At 37.9% G+C, this 12,848-nt stretch overlaps 1 protein-coding gene across 1 annotated transcript in view; it reads right to left on the bottom strand.

The window, feature by feature from the left end:
• Positions 1-662: 662 nt before the first annotated feature.
• Ance-3 (angiotensin-converting enzyme Ance-3) overlaps positions 663-12,848 on the bottom strand; it is a 181,790-nt gene continuing 169,604 nt past the window's right edge. The window contains exons 11-12 of the mRNA XM_069502319.1: positions 1,602-1,790; positions 663-937 (exon numbers count right to left, since the gene is read on the bottom strand). Coding sequence (XP_069358420.1) covers positions 805-937; positions 1,602-1,790 — 322 coding nt within the window. The 3' untranslated portion in view covers positions 663-804. The remainder of the gene's footprint in view (positions 938-1,601; positions 1,791-12,848) is intronic.

The raw sequence follows: 12,848 nt of genomic DNA, 5'->3' as shown, positions 1-12,848 counted from the left end.
TTTAATGATATTTATCTTTATCGTTTAAGTACATAGGTACTACAAAAAATACAAAACCTCTTTTTAACAAAAATAAACCGTAATAATATTCTTTTAAACATATTATTATTTTAAGTAAAAAAAATACCAATAAGACGAGAAATTTGAAAAATAAAATTGTTACATTTAATAAAGTTCATCATAATAATATTTTTTCCTTACAATAAAATATATCGAAAATGAGAGCACGTTTTTTTATTAAATTATTTTCATTTACATTTTTGAGTTCCCGAACAATAAACGATCATAATTATTATCACATTAGGTACCTATAACGAGACACACTAGTCCGACGTCTTTGTTCTCGCAGTAAATAAATGATGACCACGACGCATCGATATAAATGACAAGATTATGGTCAAGCGAACAAAGTTTTTCACGATTTTGGAACCAAATAAATCAGCGCCACCTCTTAGATACTAATGAACGACCAGTTTGAAATCCAGACGTCACTGAGGTTGCATTGGTGCTAAAGCACCACTAAGTCGGTGCTATTTTGTTTGTTTAATAGCCCTGTCCATACGACATATATTATGTACATATGGTAATATATGTACATACCTATAAGTCAATGCTATACGACGACACTTCAACATCGCGTCGAACCATCATTGTAATGATATGACCCTAAGAAAGTACAATCAAAAGTAATTAATAAAAACGTGCGGCCATTTTATGTTACTTTGTGCTCTACATTTTCTCGTGAAGACAAGCTTGTGATGGCATCACCGCCAGCGGTCTCGTGATGACAAGCTCGTGATGGCATCACCGCCAGCGCAGTCCGGAAGCCGTGCCCACAGCGGAAGTTATCAGCAGTATGACAAAAGTTGTGACATCGAAGTGTGTGCTTGCTGCGTTGTAGAAGCCACCGTAGACTTGCAGACCTGCTGTTTCGATGCTGCAAGAAAAGGAAATGGATATCGTATTAAATTTCGTGTTTTGCCTGGGTTCTTATTACATCATCATCATAATCAACCCATCACCAGCTCACTACAGAGCACGGGTCTCCTCTCAGCGTGAGAAGGGTTTTGGCCATAGTCTACCACGCTGGCCATGTGCGAATTGGAAGACTTCACACACCTTTGAGAATATTATGGAGAACTCTCGGGCATGCAGGTTTCCTCACGATGTTTTCCTTCACCGTTTCGTTTTCTTATTACATAGGAAAACGTTATTGTGAGAATAGCTTATACTCGCGACTTCGTCCGCGTGGACTACACAAATTTCAAACTCTTATTTCACCCCTTTAGGGGTTGAATTTTTCGAAAATCCTTTCTTAGCGGATGCCTACGTCATAATAGCTATCTGCATGCCAAATTTCAGCCCGATCCGTCCAGTAGTTTCGACCTCTCAGATGTTTTATTTGCAATATATCGTAAACTTTTACAAAATTATAGGATTTTTGATATTTATTTTTTGCGTTTTTTTTGGTATCGTATCAGTAATTATCAGTACTATCATGTTCTTCATTTTTGCTAGCGTTCTGGTTACACCTTGTATAATTCGGGGCATTGACCCGAGTTTTGAGCTCTTATTATGATCTCTATTTCACTCTTTCTTACCTGAATTTACAGTAATCTCCATCGTAGCTCCACCCCAGATACTCCCCAGTCCTGAGGTTCTCGCTTCGAAGCCACTCCTCCAGCGGCCTGAAGTACTCCCTCATGGCATCGCCGTTCAGCCTGGTCTCGCCGATGGATTCCTGCAGGACTTGACTCCAGGGTATTGAGGAACCACGCCCCATGAGACGCCTGAAATGGAAATAGATTTCATATTAACTACTAGGCAAAGGCATCAGGCCTTCGACTTCGTCCGCGTGGATTTAGGTTTTAAAATCCCGTGGGAAATCTTTACTTTTCCGGGATAAAAAGTAGCCTATGTCACTCTCCAGGTCTTTATCTATACCCATGCAAAAAATCACGTCAATCCGTTACACCGTTGCGACGTGATTGAAGGACAAACGAACAAACCAACAAACAAACACACTTTCACATTTATAATAGGGGTAGTGATTTTGAATAAAACATTTGACTTTGACTTTAGACCTTCAATTTTTCGGAGTGCAATTAAATATCACTTGCTCTAACGGTAAAGGAAAACATCGTGAGGAAACCTGCATGCCTAGGAATTCACCACAATGTTCTCAAATGTGTGTTAAGTCTGGCAATCCGCATTTGGCCAGAGTGGTGGACTAAACCCTTCTCATTCAGAGAGGAGACCCATGGTCAGCAGTAGGCCGGCTGCCCAGCGGAGGTGTCTTAGGCTTGCTGTTTTATGATAGAACTTGTATTTCTTATCTAAATATGTAATTAATATAGGAGGTACCTACTACTTAGATTAAAAATATTAAATAGGTACATGAAAATAAATATCGGATTGATTGCATTTACCGGATATAACGTTCTAGATAGGTTTAAGTGAAATATGATCTAATTGCCTTTGTTTCATGTGTATTGTGTATAACAACAATAATAATTAATTATAATAATTCAATGGTTCAGGGTGATATTAAAGCGGGGATTACATTAGTCCTATATGGTATTGTAGAAAACGGATACATATTATAACGATTAATTTGGTGCTTTTTATTTGTCGATATTTCGACTCAGTTGCATAAGTTGCCAGAGAGACTTCAATGCTCATGCAACTGAGTCGATATATCGGCAGATAAAAAGCACCAAATTAATCGTGGTTTGTACCCGTTTTCTACAATACAATTATGTCGTTAAACCATGAGATAAGGCTACAATCAATACATTAGACTCAATAAGTAATGTGTTTGACATGGCATGTAGGAATGAGAAGATGGATTGGTATGCGGACACCATGGATATGTGAAGAACTTGTGAATGAGAAGCAGTTACCAGTAAAAGACACTTTATTTTGTACGATATCGCACGTAAACGTCACACGGTGCTGCAGTACTGGCCGGCAATGGGTTGATCATGTTGAATGTAATCCCACCTTTACAGCAATTTGGTTGATTTAGCAGGCTAATGCATAGTTGCGGATGGCAAAGCTGGTGGTATCCAGAGCGGCGCAATACCCGAGCCTTGACCCGTGAACACTATGCGGTGCATCAGGTGTTCTGCAACACCCACCAAAACAGAGCCATTCTGTCGTATATTGTATTATAATAATATCACTGTATTTATCAACTCACTCAATATTGACTCCGCGGACGTTCCGATTTACGTTGAACCGAACGTGTGTACAGCACGCCTAATCGTAATTGTTATAATGATTCTAGGAAAAACCCCCGAGCCTTGACCCGTGAACAGTATGTGGTGCATCAATGTGTTGCGCAACATCCACCAAAAAGAGCCTGTTTGTCTGTTAACTACTTATTTTTAAGTGACTTCCAGAAAGGTTTTCAATATACCGAATATTATAATATCACTTACTAGCTTATGCTCGCGACTTCGTCCGCGTGGACTACAAAATTTCAAAACCCTATTTCACCCCCTTAGGAGTTGAATTTTCAAAAATCCTTTCTTAGCGGATGCCTACGTCATAATAGCTATCTGCATGCCAAATTTCAGCCCGATCCGTCCAGTAGTTTGAGTTGTGCGTTGATAGATCAGTCAGTCAGTCATTCAGTCAGTCAGTCAGTCAGTCACCTTTTCCTTTTATATATATAGATTACTACTCAAGTATATTAATTATCAACTCAATATTGACTCCGTGGCAGCGCAGACGTTCCGATTTACGTTAAACCGAACGTGTGTATAGCACGCTCGCAATTTTTCTAATTATTTATGGAAAAAATTACCCGCCACACTAAATAATATGCTAGATGCTAGATAGGCATCACACCATGCTAGAACTAAGATGTGAAGAGGGGCAGTCTCTTAGTTGGGTTAGTTTAGAGTAGATTTAGTTCGTCATATAATGTGAAACTCTGCATCTAACCTTGCTGCAGAGTGCAGACATTAGATTTGGTTAAAATGTAAGGATTTTAGAATTAATTTAGTAAAAGGAGATCGCCCGTGAACGGGCCCTCTTTTGTGGCATCGTGTCAAAACTTAATTTTTTTTTTTTAAATGTGTTATTTTTTTACGATTATGTTTTATTACCACTTTTTTTCACTCTATTATTGAAAATATCCACAATTACAGTTAGAATCGTAGACATGCATTTATTTTGAAGAAGTATTAATTAAATATAACCTCAATATCAGCAATATAAAAAATTAAGATTTCTTTATAACCTGGGTGAATAAATAGAAATCGTTTGCAGAATATAAAGAGTTAATTATTTGTCTACAAAATAAAATTAAAACCATGGTGACATAACAATTATATTAGGGGGGCCCAAAGCTCCTAAGAAAATGGGCAATCTCCTTTCATCGTCGTTTCCTTCAAAAATTTTTCTGGCTGCCGCTTACGACTCGCGGACGTTTCGTTGAATTTACGTTGAATTGAATATGTGTACAGCACGCGTAATTACAATTGTTATAATGATTTATGATAAAAATTACCCGCGATAATAAATAATGTGAAAAGAAACCATTACGGGCCGATGGGTCGGGTAATTATATTACTTAATAGTTAATAACAACATTTTTCGCAATGATAGGTAAATGTTACAAAATAGGATATCTATGTATTCGGGTGTTAAATAATAATAATTTATCGTTAAATATCATCATCATGATCAACCCATCGCCGGCTCACTACGGCAGTCTCCTCTCAGAGTGAGAAGGGTTTTGGCCTTAGTCTACCATGCTGGCCATGTGCGGATTGGTAGACTTCACACACCTTTGAGAACATTATGGAGAAATCTCAGGCATGCAGGTTACCTCGCGATGTTTTCCTTCAACGTTAAAGCAAGTGATATTTAATTAATTAAAACGCACATAGCTCCGAAAGGTTAGAGGTGCGTGCCTGGGATCGAACCCCCGACCTTCGATTAAGAGGCGTATGTCCTAACCACTAGGCTATCACAGCTTTTTTAACATATTATTAATCGTTATCATAACATAATATTAATCACTGAATATAAATCTAAATATATAAAAGGAAAAGGTGACTGACTGACTGACTGACTGACTGATCTATCAACGCACAGCTCAAACTACTGGACGGATCGGGCTGAAATTTGGCATGCAGATAGCTATTATGAAGTAGGCATCCGCTAAGAAAGGATTTTTGAAAATTCAACCCTTAAGGGGGTGAAATAGGGGTTTGAAATTTGTGTAGTAGTCCACGCGGACGAAGTCGCGAGCATAAGCTAGTATGTATATAAAAGGAAAAGGTGACTGACTGACTGATCTATCAACGCACAGCTCAAACTACTAAACAGATCGGGCTGAAGCATTGAATTATAATGTGGCTGAAGTTTGGCATCCAGATATCCATTATGACGTAGACATCCGTTAAGAAAGGATTTTTGAAAATTCAACCCCTAAAATAGGGGTTTGAAATTTGTGTAGCCCACGCGAACGAAGTCGCGAGCATAAGCTAGTTTCAAATATAGGATGCAGAAAACACCGCAAAAGCTGGATTGTCTATTTTTTTGCGAGAAACAAGACTACCGAGTGTTTGGAGCGCATTACGAATAAACCCCTCTTAATAAATAGGTATAACAACCAGAAGTATACAAGTATTTAACTGTCTTATGCAACCGCAATCGAGATGTTAAACCATTTCATTGCATGCAACATTTCTGTAGCAGGCCTGTATAAAGTGGGACATTACTAGGAAACTTTGCGATTTACTATTTGCTTATAAAATACTAGCTGACCCGGGGCGGCTTCGCTCGGGTGCAATTTAGAAAATCGAGGTGGGGGTTGCATTTCCAAAAATCCTGAAATACATATTTCTTCATTTATTACCCGAAAACCCAAATAAGTACCAATTTTCATGTAAATTACTTGAAAAATGACAGACTTTCATAAAAACTTTAATCCCCTATTTAACCCCCTTGGTAGTAGAATTTCCAAAAATCGTGAAATGCGTACTTTTTTTTTTAACCGAAAGCTGAAATAACAATTTTCATCGATGTAACTTCAAAAATGACGGACTTTCATACAAACTTCCATCCCCTATTTAACCCACTTAGGGGTGGAATTTCAAAAAATCCTTTCTTAGTGGATACCTACTCTTCACAAAGAACACACCCTCAAAATTACATGTCTCTAGGACCAGCGGTTTAGGCTGTGCGTTGATATATATGTCAGTCAGTCAGTCAGGACTTTGAATTTTATATATTTAGATTTTCTATGGTTCTTTAGTTACTTTTCCCTTATAGTTAAGGCCACGGTTGAATTGGGTATTTGACAACATCAAAAACAAATTATTTCTCAGTGATTATTAAATAGATAGTCTTCCAAAATACATAAAATCCACGTCCTTTGTTAGCTGTAAGTGTAATAACCACTTTAAATTATTATCGATTGAACTAAAAAAGTACGTCATTATGATGTGACGTCACATTCCAGTATTTGATAGAATATTGCATACTAAGTGCGCGTTTTGACGTTTAATAAAAAAGTTACTGATTTGACTAGTTGTCAATTTTATTTAGATACAAGCACACTAGTTAGCCCTTGACTGCAATCTCACCTGGTGGTAAGTGATGATGCATTGTAAGATGGAAGCGGGCTAACCTGGAAGGGGTATGGCAGTTTTTATTAAAGACCTGGGCGCGTTTGGAACCCTCGTAGCTTTAGTTTTAAGTTTGCGTAATAATTATCACCACTATATCTTACACTAGCTGATCCCCGCGGCTTCGCCCGCGTAGATTTAGGTTTTTAAAGATCCCGTATAGCCTATGTCACTCAGGAATAATGTAGCTTTCTACTGGTGAAAGAATTTTTAAAATCGGTTCAGTAGTTCTAAAGATTACCCCCTACAAACAAACTTAACGACATTACCTCTTTATATAAGCCAGCTGTACTAGAACCTATTGGTTTGGCACGTGGCGATGGCAAGAGACCTGATGGTATGACGCTCGTACCGTGGAAGATGGGCAGGTCGCTTGTTTGGGATGCAACTTGTGTAGACACTTTAGCTGCATCCCACATTCAGGCGACCTCCTCTATGGCGGGTGCAGCGGCCATCAGCGCCGAACAGGCCAAAAGGCGCAAATATGAAAACCTCGATGGGAGCTTCGTATTCGTGCCTTTTGGTGTGGAGACCTTGGGGCCGTGGGGCCCGGGGGCTCGAGCTCTTTTTGAAGAAATTGCGAAAAGAGTTATCGAGTCAACCGGGGACCCGAGAGCTGGCAGCTACCTTGGTCAAAGAATTAGTTTGGCCATCCAAAGGGGTAATGCTGCCAGCATCTTGGGTACAATGCCTCGCTGCGGTGGTCTCGATGAGGTTTTAGATTTAATTTAATTTATTTTAGTTTTAATTTAATATTGTTTTCTTTTTTTTTAGATTTAAGTTTATTAATAGTTTATTTGTTTCCATCTTCAAGTAATTATTAAATGCTAACTTTATATAATATTAATTTCGCCATAACTTCAAAACCAAACGTCCAATTTTAATCATTTAAAGACCAAATATTATCTCCATAAACTGTTCTTAGTGATGAAATCATTTATTTTGATAAGGATTAATAGCATGAGTAAAATAAACGCGTTTAAATGTAGTCCAAAAAAAATTCAAGATTTTTAAATAAAAAAATGGTTGCTGTGCCTCACTCGACATAGATGGGTATAGTGTGTCGCGGACTTTTTTGTAGATATTTATAAGATCTACAATTAATTAGAACATTTTATGGTTCTATCTTTTATAGTTTAGGCAGCGTACGCAAAATAAGTAACTTTTCTGGTTGATTTTTTACACCTTGTGTCCGAAAAACCCAAATATCTTACGGAACCCTATTTTTTTCCAAAATAAAATATAGCCAATGTTACTCGTGGATAATGTAGCTTTCGAATGGTGAAAGAATTTTTAAAATCGGTCCAGTAGTTTTTGAGCCTATTCAGTACAAACAAACAAACAAAGTTTTCCTCTTTATAATATTATTAGTGTAGAAATACAACAACTGACAATCGAAAAGAGTAATTTATTACCTATTTTGAATAAATAATTTGACTTTGACTTTGACTAAACATTTCGTTATAATGGCAATCGGGGTATGAAGCGAAGAGACGCAACGTACACCCGCACGTCACCCGTGCTCCGCACCGGGCTGTGCGGGTGATCAGGGCGTTCTCTCCCCGATTGCCATCTCGACCTGTCGCGTACTATACATAGAATATTAGTAAAGTTGAGGCAACCACTATAATACCCAGGAAGCAAGTTGATTTCTCAAGACAAGCTTAAAGCTTCACACACACAACTAGATAATTAAAATGACCTAATTTTTAACTCTGTTACTGAGTGACTTTACATCCTGTGTCTCATTGAGCTAATGTTTGTCAATAGAGATTTAAATTAATGTTAATTTAAAATAACACATAATTAGCAAATACAACATTATGTAACTTCAACAATAAAGTCCAACTTTCCCAGAAGATGACATATTTTTGCATTTAAACTATCGTGAGTGATTTCAATTTTACGAGTACATATCTCACATCCAGCTTTGCTCACGTGTTTAGTCGACGTTAGCCGCGACGCGTGCGCGAACTGAGTCCCTGTGAAAAAGAACCCTGGATGGGTTCGTAACTAGTCGGGCTAACGTCGACTAAACACGTGAGTAAAGCCGGATGTGAGACATTTATAATAGTATCTCATAGCGGTGATAGCCTAGTGGTTAAGACCGCGTCGGCCTCCTACGTCCGGGTCCAGGGTTGCCTGTGCACGCACCTCTAAATTTTCCAAGCTATGTGCGTTTTAAGAAATTAGGTATTTGCCTATGTCAAAAACAAATTATTTCTCATTGATTATTAAATAGATAGAGGGTCTTCCAAAATACGTAAAATTCACGTCCTTTGTTAGTTTTATGTATGATCAAATGGTTGTGATGTCACATACCAGAATTTCATAGAAGCTCGCGTATTAAGCGCGCATTTTGACGTTTGATAAAAAGTTACTGATTTGACTAGTTGTCACATACCGTATTTATATCACGTGCTTAGAGCGGTAACGGAAAAAATTGTGAGGAAACCTGCCTGCGAGTTTTCCATAATGTTCACAAAGGTGTGTAAAGTCCAACAATCCGCACTCGGCCAGCGTGGTGGACTATGGCCAAACCCTTCTCATTCTGAGATGGACCCGTGCTCAGTAGTGAGCTGGCGATGACAAGTGAATTGTGTTTGTGATCTAACTACTTCTACTAGGGTTTCATAGAATATAGGCGATTAAAATGTTTCCATCGCTATTGCGGCGACTAAGCTAACAAGTTTTGCGATTCTTGTTAGTCATTTACATTTCGGCTTCCCTGATTGCGCCACTGACCGTAATCTAAACCCCAGCGGGTAAACCCATAGAGCAGAAACAAAGAGGAGATGTTGTATTAAGATTTCCCTATGAAATATCGAGTGACATTTTGCGGGGTGAGGGGTTGTGGAACGCCGCCCACTTCTCAATTTTCCATCTGCGGGTTAGTAGCAAAACTACTCGCTTAGCGACCTAACATCGATATATTGATGTCACTACATAGTTCAGCTATCTCACACTAGATGTCAATAAGTGTAGAAACAATTTAATAATTACGTATAAAATTACTTACAAATGAAATGTGATACCATTCATAGCATCAGAACGTCTGTCTGAATAACTTTGACACGATAAAACACAACACTTCATCCTTTTGTTCTTAAAAACGCGAAAACACACCGTTAATACGAGTCTCAATATATGTGAACCTGACGAACGCAGACAGCATACTAACTAAGGCCCCGCCCACAGTGATGACGTCAGGACCTAGTTGAAAATCACAGTGCACAGTTGCTTAGGCCAACTCCTCTTTGTTTCTGCTCTATGGGTAAACCTATTCTAAAACACTACACTATTCTAGCTCGATTTAGCTGATATCGCTCACTATAGGTACCTATTTATTATTGTTTCCATTACATAATGTTCAAATGTTAGTTTTTAGAACAATTTTGATTGTTATTACTTTTTTTTTTTTTAAAGAATATTAGCCGTGTTAAATGACTAATATTCCCCTTTCCTCTCCAATTAAGCGTCAAGCTTGTGCTAGGAGTAGGTACGACAATAGTGCAACGGGCGGGGTTTGAACCGTCGACCTTTCGGTTTTCAGTCCACTCCTTTACCGGTTGAGCTATTGAGGTTTTAAACTCTTTTTTTTCCTTTAGTTTTCCTTTGCAGAAACCTTCTCATGGAAACGCATTAGGACAAGATTTGCCTTTCTAAATTCATACGGACGAAGTCACAGATGTCATCTCAAATGTCAAAATACCACCATGTGAAGCCGGGGCGGGTCACTAGTCTAATAGGTATTATAAAAAGGTATATTTTGTAAGTTTGTTTGTAGGAAATTATCTCTGGAACAACTGAACTGATTTTGAAAATTCTTTCACCAATACAAAGCTACATTCCTCCTGACTGACATAGGCTATATTTTATTTTCAAGCACCCGTGGGAAGCCCGGACGATTCGCTAGTCTAGTATCTAGTATATTATATAAGTTCCACACACATCGCCGAGCAGGCGATTCAAGCGGCTGTGAATAGAAAGGGGAAAATAAACAAAACTGCAGCAACGGATAGCAATTGTACCGTCTGGCAGGAAGCGGCCACTTGGCTCAAGCCAAGCCATCATGCGGGCTGTACTGGACACATTGCTGCATTACTGCACCTTCACTTGTTTTGCATTAGGAGACTAATGCCCGTTTTCACTAACCACGAACAAGGCAGCGCCACTAAGGAGATTCTTTAGGTCTTATTTAATGTTCACCAAACGATTTCCACAAGGCAACTCCTAAGCTATGAATCGTCTAAATATGGTGGCACCTAGCGTCGTTAGTCATCGCCTAAGGGTTGATGAAACGTTTTTTTTTCTCTAGGCATCGCCTAAATAATTAGACATCCGATTTAGGCGACTCCTAGGTTTAGATTTTAAATTAGAAATACCATGGCGAAGACTAGAGGTTTGTTCCCGCAATTCTTATTGTGTGGCTGTCACTTTATATAATAAACTATCTGACAACATTAAAAGTCTACCAATGTACAAATTTAATCCAAAATTCAAATAATTTATTAAAAATAGGTACCTGATAAATTACTCTTTTTGATAGTCGGTTATTGGATTTGTAAGATATAGTGGTGATATTATTTTATTATTACGCGAACTTAAAACTAAAGCTACGAGGGTTCCAAACGCGCCCAGGTCTTTAAGAAAAAAATTTGACTATTTAATTGACCAATGTTTATATAGTGTTAAAGCTTTTTTAGATAACTGTAGGATTTGACATAAATATGATTACTATTGATTTATGACATTTTGATATTGTGTATATGGTTTGATATGGTTACAATAGTTCATTTAACTAATAGTGTAACCATTTGTAACATTTTACTGTCGTGGTCATTTCTATTTGTTTTTATTTTTATTTTTATTGTAAGCAAAAGTCTAACCACATATTTTGCACGCCATACATAAATGGCAAGATTTGAAAGAGACCATCCATGAATCATTTACTTTGTTACTTTGTTACTCACATTTGGAAAAATAAATAATTTTATTTCATTTCATTTCGTTTCATTTCATTTCATATCTTTAATAGAGGACTCTCCGTCACTAGCTCCATACAAATGTTGTTTGATCCTCATTTGAACATTAACCAATCAAACTCGGTGTAGGTAATTTTGTAGACACGCTCTAGAAACTAATATCTTTGTCTATGGTTCGCCAGTTTTTCGTAAAAATAACTAGGTAGTAGGTACTTAGTTTTACAATTACACGCGTTGTAATTTCTCGTGTAACTTCAAAACTAGTTATATTTACCTACCTAAATACGTTTGAACCAGTCAATCTAAATATATAAAAGGAAAAGGTGATTGACTAACTGACTGATCTATCAACGCACAACTCAAACTAGTGGACGGATCGGGCTGAAATTTAGCATGCAGATAACTATTATGACGTAGGCATCCGCTAAGAAAGGATTTTTGAAAATTCAATCCCTAAGGAGGTGAAATAGGGGTTTGAAATTTGTGTAGTCCACGCGGACGAAGTCGCGAGCATAAGCTAGTAAACTATATGAATTAATATTTAAAAACTTCGAGAGTAAAATGGACGAAATGTACATTTTTTCTTCAGCCTTGAGAAGTTCCCATGCTACAGGATTTCCTAGTTCGGAGGCATGTGAACGGTTATGTTGGTTATTTTATAATCGTGTTGCGCAATGACCTTGAAACAGTTTAAGGTGATAATTGATATTGATTTCATTGAGTTAATTGCTTTACAGCTGAATCAAATACCTACGTCGAAAGATATAAAAAATAATGTGATATTTGAGGGCAGTTAGTAGGCAAACCTCATAAGAAAGCACAGAGTCACTCAGCGGGCGATGGAGATAGCTATGCTTGGAGTTTCTCTACGTGATCAAATCAGAAATGAGGAGATCCGTAGGAGAACTATACTAACTGTCATAGCTTATTAGGCAACCAGCTCGATTGAGTGTTTTGAAGAATAAATTTTTGAGTCCGTGTAACTTTAAAACATTTAACGTTAAACATTTTTACGAAAATCTAATTGCAAACCACAGACACACTGGTTTTTTTAAATAGAGATAGCGAGCAAATGAGCAGGCGGGTCACCTGATGTCAAGTGATTACCGCCGCCCATGAACATTTGCAGCACCAGAGGAACCGCCGATGCGTTGCCGGCCTTTTAGGAATTTGTTGGTCCGCCCCTTGAATAACCCCATGTTGTAATCTAAAAGGA

The sequence above is a fragment of the Maniola hyperantus genome, chromosome 12, assembly GCF_902806685.2.
Source record: "Maniola hyperantus chromosome 12, iAphHyp1.2, whole genome shotgun sequence".
Lineage (NCBI taxonomy): Eukaryota > Metazoa > Arthropoda > Insecta > Lepidoptera > Nymphalidae > Maniola > Maniola hyperantus.
Note: the sequence above shows the minus strand (reverse complement) of the source record. Positions and strands in the feature narration are given on the sequence as shown.